At 42.6% G+C, this 13,986-nt stretch overlaps 1 protein-coding gene across 1 annotated transcript in view; it reads left to right on the top strand.

Moving 5' to 3' along the window:
* Positions 1 to 1,154, top strand: part of rims1a (regulating synaptic membrane exocytosis 1a) — a gene marked incomplete at its 5' end in the record, with an annotated part of 106,343 nt that extends 105,189 nt beyond the window's left edge. Inside the window, one exon of the mRNA XM_079511506.1 lies at positions 313 to 1,154. Coding sequence (XP_079367632.1) covers positions 313 to 534 — 222 coding nt within the window. The 3' untranslated portion in view covers positions 535 to 1,154. The remainder of the gene's footprint in view (positions 1 to 312) is intronic.
* Between the last annotated feature and the right edge of the window lie 12,832 nt (positions 1,155 to 13,986).

Below are 13,986 nucleotides of genomic sequence, written 5' to 3'. Positions count from 1 at the left end.
AGGTTGTATTTCTCAGGTTGCTTTGTGAAGAGTAAACAATGCTGTAACCATGCACATTCCTCTGAAACAAACGTGTATAACGCCCGGGATTCCTACCCAGGTCTCCAGCATGAAAAGCCAACATCTTATCTCATCTTATCTACAGTATCTTTACACAGTCAAATCATCATTGTACATTTTGAGTGTGTGCCAATTGTACAACGATTGTAACTCTGAGAATGTCCAAAGATTTGTACTCTCAGAGTTAAATGATCATGGTGTAACTTCATTTTTTTAAACAGTCTATATATTGTACCTTATCTTGTCCTGCAGGTCATTGTGTGGGGCGATTATGGACGCTTGGACCACAAATGCTTCATGGGCGTGGCACAGATCCGATTGGAGGAGCTGGACCTCTCCAGCACAGTGATTGGCTGGTACAAACTGTTTCCCCCGTCCTCATTGGTGGACCCCACGTTAGCCCCGCTCACATCACGGCTGACTTCCCAGACGTCATTGGACAGCTCAGGACCGCCTCCAGGCGTTCGATCCTAGTGACCGGAAAGGCAACCGCAGCGTAACCCTTCCCAAACCCCCATCTCCCCTCTCTGCCGCCCTCCTAAAGATATATCTTTATAAAAATGGACCACAGCCGTTGGACCTGAACCCAAGCAGAGTGCATGAACACACGCCCAGGGAAGACGAGACGCCCCGTCAACCAATGAAAAGCCAGACGGAGATGCAGAGAGAGGTAGAGACAGAGAGACAGAGAGAACTAGCCAATCAGAGCTTAGCTGGAGTCTGACAATCACTTTTCATCCTTTCTTCCTCCTCTTCCTCCCTCCTACTCTTGTTTTCAAAATGTTCCTTTCATTAATTTCCTTCTCCCTTTGGGCTGCTGAGCCCTGCAATATTCACTCCTTCTTCCTCTCCTTCTCTGTCTCTCATCCTTTCTTTTCATTCTTGTGCAGCCCACCCGAACGAGTGACAAAAAGGGGGAGTCCTCGAAGCAAGATGTCCCCCAGCCAATCAGAGTAGAGCTTACCGTTAGGCCATAGCGATGTGTGTGTTAATGATGCTGGAGGTCGACTGCGAACAGCGATAGGCAACGCAGCATTTTGACAGCTGCTGATGTCACATCCTGTTTTTTATTTGTATTTCTTTTTTCGGCACTGGTGCCTCTATCACTGTTACCGCGGTAACTGCATCACAGCGGACACGCAGGAGGGGAACAGTCGGCATGGTTTCACCACCTGCCAAAGGAAGGGAGCCCAGCACATGCACATGCACATGCACGTGCACATTCTTAGCCTTGTCAAGAGATGAAAGCAAGCACAAGGATTAGCTTGACTCCTTTATTTGGACGGAGAACCAAAGAAAAAAGAGTTCTGGTGGTCTTCGTCTTTTTAAAATAATGTAAGCGGATTCAAAAATAGAGGCCAAATTAGTGAATTAGATATTTTTTAATTGTTATTTTACATGCTGGATCATTTTTTTATGTATTATTTCTCCTCTCTTTATTACTAGAGTTCAGGATGGTACCATAAGGTGCAGACTCCCTATACGTGTGTGTATGTATGGGTCTTCGAGCGATGGTGCTCCGAAAACGATCGACAACCCCACAAAGCGGCCTGATCATTTCCGCCCGAATTACCCTTGACCCCAACCCATTCCCATCTCCCTCAACCTTTGACGTTTAAACCCCCCCACGCACACCCCACACACCCACAGCAGGAGGGAGCAGCATGACTCGGGGACATCCCCCGGCCCCAAGCTGCATGCACGATTATTTCTTTCTTTCTTTTTTATTTTTTTGTTTGTTTTCTTCTTTTTTTGACGAGACGAATTAATGAAGAATTCTCAAAAAAAGAACAAAAAAAAAAAAAGGGAAAAAAACTGAGACTAGACTTGTGTGTGTTAGTTCCACATACTTTTAGGCCAGCTTGTATGTTGCATGTACCTGTACAGTTTGCTCGTACTGAATATGAATACAAGAACAGAGAAAAGCCAAGCCATCCCCGCCCCCTCTGACAGGAGCGGACCAATAGGGGGAAGGAAATAAAAAAATAAAATACAAATAAAAAAACTCACCCCACCTCCCCAGGCCACGCCTACCACTCCGGGTCTGAATCTCCATATTAGGAAGTCTCTGAAAGCTAATATTTATTTTGTTGTTTTGTTTTTTTCCTCATTTCTTTTCTTTTAAACCCTTTGATCCAACAGTGCTGTTCTGTAGTACTGTGCATTTTCCAGCCCCTGGGGGTTACCTGAGGAACATAGAGGTGTATTTATTATTATAGTGTATGATGAATCAATGAGAGGGAGTGGTGGCTAGAGACAGAGATAGAGAATGTGTCTATAACAGCTAAATGTATATTATAAGTATGAGTTTGACAGAAATTATAAAAGATATAGATATATGAATATAAAAAAGAGTGTATCTGACAGTACACCCATCACAGACGCGCACACCTTGTACATACGAGTCGGGATGAACGGCTTGGAAATCTACAATACGAACAAACAAAACAAACGAAAACACATCGCCAACCCGCAAAACATTCCTGGTCTAGTTGAAGGTGTGCGAGCCGCTGAGCGGCCTTGGGCCACAAGGGGGCACCGACAACAGGCCTTTCTGTTTTCCTTTTTCCGACTTGCAACCAAACATGAACAAACCTGATGGGAACAAGTTGCTTTTTTTTTTCTTCTTCTGTTCGTTCTCATTTTACATGGGAAGAAAATACCTTTTTCATTATTTTTCTTTCTTTCTACACACAGTTTGGACTGGACTTCTGAAGCCGGCGGGAAAAAAATATATAAATTCGTGGATGTACGTACATTTCACGGATGTTTCTGTTGAAGCCCCTCGGCGGTGTGGCCTACTGCCCTTTCCTTTGTCAGTATTATTCCTGGAATACTGATTGTTTACAGTACCATGCCCCCCCCCCCCCCCTCACCCCTCCAACTCCCAACACACCATTCTAGACGAAAGACAAAGTATTCACTGCAACAGTTCTTGTTTGTATAACAGATGTGGCTCTACTGATGTGTATGTTTTATATTCAAGAGTTCATTTTTATTATTTACAAATAAAAGACTGTGTGGAAGAGAAAAAAAAGGACATGGACTTTTTGAAGGCAGAGGTCTCTACTGGTGTTTCATTTTGCTGTACACTGTAAACGTGACTGACAATAAGAACATCCTCTTCTGTTTCAGTGTCACGCCACCATGGAACAAGGTAGGTCATGACATGTCATGCTCAACCTCTTGGCATAAGGGTGGTGGTCTCACACAGGGTGCAGAGGGGATTGTGTGCACATCCTCTTGGCATAAGGGTGGTGGTCTCACACAGGGTGCAGAGGGGATTGTGTGCACATCTTGTACCTGTATTTTTAGGTCAGTTGCTGGACATCAAGCCTTCAGTCATGGAGAAGAGGGTGAAAACATCTGCACACTTGTTTAATGCTCCCAAAATGTATTTTTCTTAATGGAGAAACGTTTCGACCTTAGCCAGTGTTTTACCCTCTTAATGTCCACTGTCTCACAGGGTGGGCTCTAAACGGCACAGTAAAATCCTCAGTATTCGTTTAACTCTCGGAATGTAAAGTGACATTCATGAAATAACTTTATTATGGGTCATCTGTATTCACGATCACAGCCCTCTCTCTGTAACCTGACTCCACCACTCTGGTCCTCTAATTGTTTCAGAAAGATCTAGCAGTAGAATGTAATCTACTCTTGCTCTGACTTCTTCTCCCCTCTAGTGGCAAGGACTGGTATGACATCTCATTACATTTAATTTATTGTTTTGGTATTTGATGTCCAGAGGAGCAACTTTCAACAAAGAGGAACTGTAGAATACATTTAAATTCACAGATCAAAAATAGTGAACCAGGAGGAAAAAGTCTTTAGTGTGCATGCCTTTTTAATCATCATTCATTTCACACGCTTTATATCAGAGAAAACATTTTAATACATGCTCAAAACCAGATATGATAGACTCATCAAATGCTTTTCGTTGTTCTATGTTGTTATAGCCTATATAGGTGGCATACCGGTAAATGATTTATTTTTGTTGAAATGTTAAATTGCTCTATTTTCTGATATCAGCATGCTTTGGGTCAGCCCATCTCTCTATCTCTTTAGTAAACAAAAATGCATTTTCGTTTCGGGATGCCAATTTTATCCAATCAGGAGAGAGACCTCATATGGGATGCATGACGATTGAAAATGGAATTGATGAAACTTTAACGTTTAATGCAATCAGATCATAGGACTTCTCTGTTTGTGTATGGGCTGTCGAAGCCAGAAAGTAGTTTTTTTTTTGCCACTTACGCATTCAGCATAACTTCCGGGTATGATGATGTCATGCACAAATTCCTATTGAAGCTGATAAATGGCTTCTCTCTCCTGATTGGATTCATCCATCCATCCTGATTAAAAAGAAACACTTGTGTATCCTGCTTGTAAACTGATACATGCTGAAATATGCTGGGGGATTTTCCCAAGCAACATTTTTTATTTTCTGTTTGTGAAGCCTTTTCTTTCCTCCTGATTTATGCTCTTTCTGAAGTCTTCCATGTGCTAGTCAGACACTACCACTAACTGGGGACCCCCCATAATAATCATATTTGAACTGGGGACCCCCCATAATAATCATATTTGAACTCGGGACCCCCCTGCCCCCCTAAATCATGTGGGGACTCCTCATGTTGAGAACCATTGCTCTATAGAATCAGATGGCCTCAATAGAGCTTTAACTTTTTAACAAAAACCGAAATATGGTAACAGCACCTTTAATCTCTGAGACTATTTATTAGTTACTCGGTATAGATTTAGATTATTACAAAACATACGGTATTGTACTTGCACCACTCAGAGAAGTTTAAGGATTAGTAAAAATAGTAGATTGACAAACTCACAACATGATGCATTTTCATTGGTGTGTGTGTGTGTGTGTGTGTGTGTGTGTGTGTGTGTGTGTGTGTGTGTGTGTGTGTGTGTGTGTGTGTGTGTGTGTGTGTGTGTGTGTGTGTGTGTGTGTGTGTGTGTGTGTGTGTGTGTGTGTGTGTGTGTGTGTGTGTGTGTGTGTGTGTGTGTGTGTGTGAAATTGGATTACAATTTCTGCATAACTGTCTTTGTCTCACCTGTGCTGAGATGCTGGTGATGTTGAACCATGCGCATGCTCGTTAGCTCCACTCCGTGGTGAAACAGAAGCACTGCATGGACTGAAGGACTGTTCTCGGCGCATGGCTCAGTATAGGCTACAGCGGTGGTCTGGTGTTTGACTTGACAAGGTAGAAGGCTGTACCAGTACTCGCATGTTATTATACTTTAGTAAAAGTATACTGCAATGTAGATTTACTCTCTTACTAGTAACAGACCTGTAGGCTATTTATAATCACACCCGTGTGCAGTGAGGGGCGCTCTTACCATCATACGATCATCATACATAATCTCATTCTGGACAATCACAATTTGCGTCTTCACTTTTGTCTTCAATAAGAGGGGCTAGCGAGTGCCCCTAAGAAATAGGCTAATTGAGTCATGAGTCAAAGTATTTGCATCAAAATATACTTAAAGTACGAAAGTAAAAGTACTAATTATGCAGAAATGTCCCATTTCAAGTTTTCAAAATGTAGGCTACTATAGATATATTTTGAAAATAGCAGATCTACAAGCTGTGAAGATCTACAGTGTGCATGTGACACATGTTGAGCTTGTAGATGGCTAATTTGAAATAGTCCGAATATTTATAGGGATTAATTCTGAAGTGGTTAATATATGTTTTGAAATAATAATCAAAATCTTCAATATAGTAGGCCTATAACTAAACTTTTCATAGTACAATTGTAACATTGTAAATGTAAAGTAAAAAAATACCTTGGCTACTTGAGTAAATGTACTTTGTTATACCTTGTACCAGTTATGTGTAATATCCGTTGAGCATATAGGGCTAGACACATTTCCCAAAATGCACCTCCAATTGCTGCAGTATTTTGCTGAATAAAACACCTTAACGTTACATAAAGATGAAAGGGGAGACGATTTAAGAGATTATTATTTCATTATATAGACTTTATTGTAACTGTCCTATACACCTCCATAGGGAATTTAGGGAACCATCGAAATAGCCAATTAGTCATTCATTTTCAGTTCAACTTTATTGTCAGTTCGCATGTAGGTTACATTTACAGTAGCATTTAGGCCATGATGCAGAATAAATGCTACCAGCAGCTGTGCAGAAACAAGAAGACAGCATTCTCATCAAACACGAAAAGTCAGACATGTAGCATGCAGTGAGTAAATTATCACATATAGCATATTTTGACTGTACACGGACAGCGCTGAAGAACAGGGCTATACCCGCTGTCCGTGTACAGTCAAAATATGCTATATAGGGCTATATAGCCGAATGATTATGAATACCTGAATGCTGTATTCTGATATTTTAACCGATGTTAAGGAAACATTATTACAACTTAAGTTATTAAACAGTATAGCACACTAAAATGTTACTGGTGCCGAATAGAACAATTGCAGGCCACAATGGGTTTGGAATTGTGTTGCTTGATAAATATATGTTAGTTCATTTGATGATAAATGTTGGTTAAAGTTTAACCAACACATCACGAGTGTTGGTTTAACCGTTAAACCAACACTCGTGATTTCTCTAGTTATATACAGTATAGGCTACTGCTCTGTTTGGCATTAAAGGTTAATAGCGAATTTCACATTTACATTAGGTTACCTCTGCTAGGAGTTATAGTAAGCAGACAGTAAGTGACAGTTGTATATAGGCTATTTGTTTTGTCTTCAGTATATGACAAACCAACAAACAAAAGGCCCACTATGCATGTAGCTTATATCCCCATGTTAATTTATATATTTGTAACTCTGAGAGTGTAGCCTACAAATACGAAATGGACCGGTAAAACGAACAGATTGTTTTTTCTTTTTTTTTTCATACGGTCAAAAGGCTGCACTTAGGCCTAACTGACAATGTATAGTATGGGCCATGTTGTTTAATTTCACAAGAGATTGCCAAACGTCGGGTTTTCCAATGGTGTATAGGAGTGTAGACTGTAGAGATTGATCCGTTAGGCTACAACGCTACATTTGTACAATCTCAAAGTTAATATAACACTCTGATTTTACATTGAGAATACTCCCAAGAGGAGAAAGTATAAAGGATCTGTTTTCCTCTGCCTGTATGGCGGCACAGCACCGCCTGGAATGGTGGACAAAACAACCGTCTGCTTCTCCAGGAGAGGAAAACCGAGACCATGCAGTCCAGACCTATAGACTAGTTACTTTAAAGTTTAAACCCCAATCCAGACACGCTTTCCTATTGGTCTTTAGCTCATCGTCCGTGCATGCCAAACGCTGTCCACGTTTTTGTCTGCATGCGTTCACTTCCATTAAATGCATGCGCGTCCATTGAACCTACCGTATAGGGTAAATCATATTTAGCTACAGTTGAGGAGCCTAGAATTGATATATGTTGTCTACACACATTTTGAAGTAGATCTACAGGAAAGTAACCTGCTAAAATAAAGGAAAAGAAGAAGGCATTTTAGTATTTCCCAGTATTATCACTATCAGTATTGAGATATCTAAATTGCTGTTCCGTGGCTCTGTGCGCTGTCCATGGTGCTGAACTAATCCTATCTCACGCTGTTCTCACGGCGGGGGGTTCGAAAAGGCCTCAAATCACACTCTTTTGACAACAGCTTTTCCTTTTACCACTTGATACCCCATCATGCATCCATATTCTGGGGGAACATTAGTAAAAAAAACAAAAAAAAAACAGCAGATCTATAAGCTCAGGCCATGCATTGTAGTGTGTAGACGGTAAGAGCGGTCTATACAGAGGTAACTCGCCTCGGGTCCAAGCAGTTTACTGTCTATAACTAAGTCTGATGGTTTAAGTATAGGCGTCCCCATGTTATGACATCCACTTTCTGGGGCCTGTTTTCAGCAAAGCCACGTTTGTGTGACGTTTTACTTATAGTGCTATAGAAAATCGCAGCATCGTGTATGACGAGCTTCTATTTCTTCTTTTTGGGTGGGGTGATTTACACACTCACAAGCTCCAGCGACACGCACGCACACACACACACACACGCGCGCGCACACGCACGCACAGTATAGAGATGGGCCTGTATCGTACAGAGAGGGTCGCTTGCAGTTGCGTTATATAGGCCTATACTGGGCTACTATTTGACAGGTGCGCTCAACTCCCGGCGTGTTAACTACTCTTGCGCGCTAACAGCCCGAACATAAGGGGTGTCATGTCAGATTAGATGATTTTTTTCCCCTCTCTCTCTCTCCCCTCGGTTGTTAGTCGTTTGAACGGCGCCAATAGTTGGGCTCCCCGGCAGCGCTTTAGAGACCATTAAAATAGCTTTGGTGTTAGCCTAACGCCCGACCAGTCATTATCACACTATTCCCCAGCCACCCCCCCACCCCCCCTCCTCCGCCCTAAGCACCGCTTAATCAAATTAGATAGCGGGTTCATGTCTTGCTTTTTTCCCCTCCTTTCTCCCCCTTCTATTGATATTCATTAAAAATACATGATTTATCACTGAGCTCTCGGAGGTACGCCGTCTTCATCCTTCTGAAGGTAGAAAGCTCTGCGCTTATGACAATTTACAAGCACGAATTTAATTTAGGTTCGTTGCTACGTAGACCGTACGTCTGACTTTGGGGGATTATTAGATTGGATTTATAGCCCTGATAGACTAATGATTAGTGGGACAGTGCTTAACATAGACTAATGATAGCTGTCACATGTGTATTAAATAATAATAATAATAATAATACGATGATAATAATAATAATAATGATAATATTTTTCAATAATCGGTTCTTTCTTCTTATACCATTTGTTCAATCAGAAGTCGACATCTTGTGCCAAACAACAACTTCAAATTGGTTTTCACTTAGAACATTTAGCCGACACACAGTTAAAATGTGCATCACCTTTAAACGGTTTTGGTGAATTGGTATAGCCAGAGGCATTCGGATAGGCCTATACTGAATATATAATCATATATTTTAATAAGATCAAATAATGTATTTAAAATATAAATATGTGAGCCTCTCTGTATAGGGTTAAACGGTTGTATGGTCCTGTTCAACAGTCATTTATATATTTCTACAAGTCATGCTATAATAAACAGCGCGCTTTGGGCTAAAATATTAAACAAAATTGGGGAGGAATGGTCATTGGACAAGTTTTCACGGAGGTGTTGCGTGGCTTTCATCTTTCAAATAGGTCCAATTTTGTTGTCCAATGTTCGTTATATGCCGAGCTGGAAATCAATCAGTCAATAATAATGAATACATATAGAATAATCAAATATCAGGACAAATAGCCATGGGAAATATAAGCCCTGCTCGGTGTTCAGAATTGTGCAAACCCGAAACACACAACTGTCAGAAGAACCATACAGGCTACAACATGAACAATGGCATTGTGTTGCATGCAGGGTTCTGGTGGCATTAATTCAGCCGCGGAGGGAAAAAACTAATTTATCCATCTGGTCATCTGCCTCCACTTTTGTATTATTATCTTGAAATGAAGTGTGTGTGTGTGTGTGTGTGTGTGTGTGTGTGTGTGTGTGTGTGTGTGTGTGTGTGTGTGTGTGTGTGTGTGTGTGTGTGTGTGTGTGTGTGTGTGTGTGTGTGTGTGTGTGTGTGTGTGTGTGTGTGTGTGTGTGTGTGTGTGTGTGTGCGCGCGCGTGTTGTGTGTGCGCGTGCGTGTGTGCGCGCGCGTGCGTGTGTGTGTGTGTGTGTTGTATAAGTTCCACAAAGTATTGGCGATGTTCAGGTTGATAATGTATCTTTATCTGGACACAGTGTCTCCATTTGGACAGTAGATGGCACCCGAGTCCGCATTTTAGAAGTGCAATGAAACGAAAGACGGAGCTCGGTGTCTAGCTGCAAGAAGACGGACGGACGGATGTATGGAGAGAGAGAACGATAGAAACTATGTTCCAGCCCCCATGCTGAGAGTCCTTAAGTTGACATAATAAACGCGTTGTAACCTGTACGTTCCACATATAGACACACGTCTCCAACCTCCAATAAGGTGGATTTATGGGCCCCCAGCTACACACTGTGTGTGTGTGTGTGTGTGTGTGTGTGTGTGTGTGTGTGTGTGTGTGTGTGTGTGTGTGTGTGTGTGTGTGTGTGTGTGTGTGTGTGTGTGTGTGTGTGTGTGTGTGTGTGTGTGTGTGTGTGTCAGCGTCAGCCCCCCTCCTTCCCTGCACAGATAAATGCTACGCCGTCCCAAGTGCGCCATCTCTCTCAACGCCATTCATCTTCATAACAACCGTTTAGTGTAAAATTAACAACGACTTAACTACTACAGCCATAAACATGTCCGCGCATTAACGGGCAGACGGTGGAGGGCGGAATCTATATATATGGTGTATCATGTAGGCCGTATGCTAGTATACGCTTATAGGTTGATGCTGCGGGGCCTATATGGATTTAGATATTTATTCAAAGCTAGTCGTTGCCATTAAGACTGGAGCTACGTGCATGACTTGACTTGAATTTAACTCTGAGGGAGTAGGTCTACTCTACTGTATGTTACATTTGGATAAGTTAACACAGGATTGTACTGTGGACCATGTGGAAGGAGATGGCGAGAGGGCACTGTGAGAGATGAAAGGAGAAGAGAGAAGGGTAGAGGGAAAATGGTAGAGGACAAGAAGGGATGAGAAGTGAGGAGAAGAGGAGACAGGCGAGGACAAAGGAGGAAAGGAGATGCGAGGTAATGAGGAAGGGGTGGGGGCTCATAATTTGGCCTATAGCCAAATAATTCGTCTGATTTCCATCTAACGCCATCGGCCTATAGAGAGCACGAGCGGCGTGCGCGCACATCCCCCCAGTGTGATAATGACACGTATAGTGAAATCCATTCTAGATCCATTCACATGGATTTGTAATGCTGGGAGATCGGGTGAAGACCACCGGAGCCTGGAATTCCAGTGCGAAAGGCAGGGACTAGATTTAAAGGGGATTTCAAGCTAATTCCCAGGTTTCTGTGTTATTCCATCTCTCTCTCTCTCTCTCTCTCTCTCTCTCTCTCCCCATCTTCTTTCTTTTGTGCAACTTTCAAAGCAGAGCCGACTCCGAGAGTATAACCTATACACTATACACACATTCTTGCAAAGGAAAGGGGGTGTCGGGTGAAGTCTATATTTGACTGATTGTACGCTAAAGAAATTCCCATCATATTTGTTTTAGATTAGCTTTGAGTGACTTCAACTTAAATTAAACACCTACCAATAGTATTGGTAGGTGTTGAATTGAGCTCATACGCAGTGTTATGTTAAATAATCCCCTCTGTAACTTTAATATTTTGTACACTCATTTTGTAATGTATACCCTCTCTCAGAGACAGTCTCAGAGTTAAACGAACAGTCAAAAAGTGATAATTCGGAGGCTAACGAAAAGCAGGCATACTTTTAGGGAGAAGAAACAACAAACGCTAATACGCTATATACAATAACAGTCTCCTCGTGCCAGCCAGTGCTTGAAAGTGGAAGGGACATGCAGGTAGGATGGAGCATGAAGGGAGAAAGGGGGAGAGAGTGGTGGGTAGCGAAGAGAGAGTGAACGAGGTAGGAGGAGGGGAGCGAAAAGAAAAGAGTGTGTGAGAGAGAAGGACTGATTTATCTCGTGAGGCCCCCGGTCATTTCCATATATTGAAATGCGCCCGAGCGCCCAGTCACTCAATTTCCCCGGAGCTGTCGCGCGTGGAATAGAAGGGACGCATGTGACCATCGGGGATATTTGGACCCAGGCTGTATGCCTCGCCTCTGTTACACTGGCCTTTGTACAAAGGCCCCGTTTACAACAGTATACACACTCTATACCGGTTTATAATAGATGTTTTACGTCTCTGAAGAGCTTAATCATTGAATGCAATGAAGGCCTATATATAAGCTATATATTATACTGGCAGTTTCCTCTACATAGCCTTTAGGAATTTGTGGCACAACTGAAATAGCTGAAAACAATAAACACAAATTCAGGGGATTGAATGGAAGCTAAAAACGAAGAAAGATATACACACTTTCTTTCATCTGCCGGCGACACACACACACACACACACACACACACACACACACACACACACACACACACACACACACGCACACGCACGGTCTCTACCTCCAATGCATTCAAGCATATGCCCGCGTGACTGATTTATGACGCTGTCATTTACATATTGAGATTCCCTCGCGTGGGTCCCTTGCGCGTGCGTGGTGGGCTCCAAGCGTAAGCTCTGTATATTGGCTTTGATCAATGTCGCCTTGACTGGAGCTGAGGGAGGAGAGGAGAGGAGATGAAGGGGGAGGTAGAGGAGGAGAGGTGGTTAAAGAAAGGGATGGGGGTTGGCAGGAGAGAGGAGAGGTGATAAGGAGAAAGTGGGAGAACATCGTTTGTTTGTCATCAACAGATGGAGAGGGGTGTGATAGGTCAAGGTCAGGTACCCCCCCCCCCCCCCCACCACACACACACACACACACACACACACACACACACACACACACACCCATCGGTTGGCATGAAGCCAACCTATATGCATGACAACTTCCACAAACTGGGTTGGGTAGTTTTCTTAACTCTCAACTCAGGAGAACTTTAACGCCAAGTGTGCGGTTCACCCGAGAGTGAGAGTGAGTGTGGGTGGGGGGGGGATATTGGTGCCGATTAATAGCCCTATAGGCCTAAGGCCTACAACATGCGAGACTATTGGCTGCTATATGTGCCAAATCTATAGAATCTCCTAGATTTGTTTCTCTCTCTCTCTAAACCTGCACATGCATGCACGTCGAAATAAACCTGCCGTATTTTCCATGCCGCAAAGATAATCGATTCAGCTGTGTCTAATGTTACTGTGGTATCAGGTTCATTGGGCGCGGTGACCGCCTGTCACCATCCACGGAGCAACAGGGCCAGCGAGGACACCCGATGCTTAAGGCACAAAATCTTCACAATTCTTCCCAAGTTGGATTCTTAAAAGGACACGTTCGTTTTCTCAGCAGCAGAGAAGTCGATACAATTAGTTTGCTCCGTGCATTTTTGACGCAAAAGGGCCGTCAGTATCGCGCTGAAACGTTGTTTGGTCCTAAGCAGATCAGATGAATGCAGGGGGGGGAAATGAATTTGGTGTTGTTGTTGTTTTCTTCCTGTAACAGTAGGCTAATCAATATAATCAATAGGATATGTTATATAACCTTTCCTTGTGCCCGTTGAGGATGTGATATATACTTCATTAGAAAGAGAGAGATGAAAGCGGCACCTGTTCAGCCCTCCTATAAGCCCCGCTGCGTGACACAATGTCCCCAATAATTACGTCGACATTTGAGGTAAAAATCCAATCGGTACAATTAAAAAAGGTGTTCTGACTGTATTAAGGGGCGCATGCACCAATGTGTCCGACGCGCGCGCACACACACACACACACACGCACGCACGCACGCACGCAGCACAGGCACTTGAACTTGAACTTAACTAGACAACGCGGGATGATGATCTGTTCTCGTAAACACTTGTATCCTTTTGATCCATTACCTTCTTATAGGCAAATGGTGGGGAAATGATTAGCCTATTTGAAGCATGGGTTTACAATGACCTCACTATACGAAGAATATCAACTATTTTACATACATTTATTCCACAAATATTTGCTTATGGAACTATTATTACTTTTTGACTGTCATGACGTATAGTTGATTCAAAGCGGAGTATATGCTGAAATAAAACAAACAGTCTATATATTCCAGAGCGTTGTGGAAAACCCCCAATTCAAATTACGCTAATTCGCATTGATGTTTCCAAATTATTGAATTTACCTTTTTGAATGCACCAATCTGTGAATTGTCTGCAATAATTTGTTATTATACTTTTCAGTCAAACGGTGAATGTGCAGTGTCCTTTATTTTATACGGCTGCCTCTGTTCAGCCATCATATGAAGCGCC

This window comes from Electrona antarctica, assembly GCF_951216825.1.
Source record: "Electrona antarctica genome assembly, chromosome: 10".
Lineage (NCBI taxonomy): Eukaryota > Metazoa > Chordata > Actinopteri > Myctophiformes > Myctophidae > Electrona > Electrona antarctica.
The sequence above is the reverse complement of the archived record's forward strand: the minus strand, read 5'-3'. Positions and strand labels throughout refer to the sequence as shown.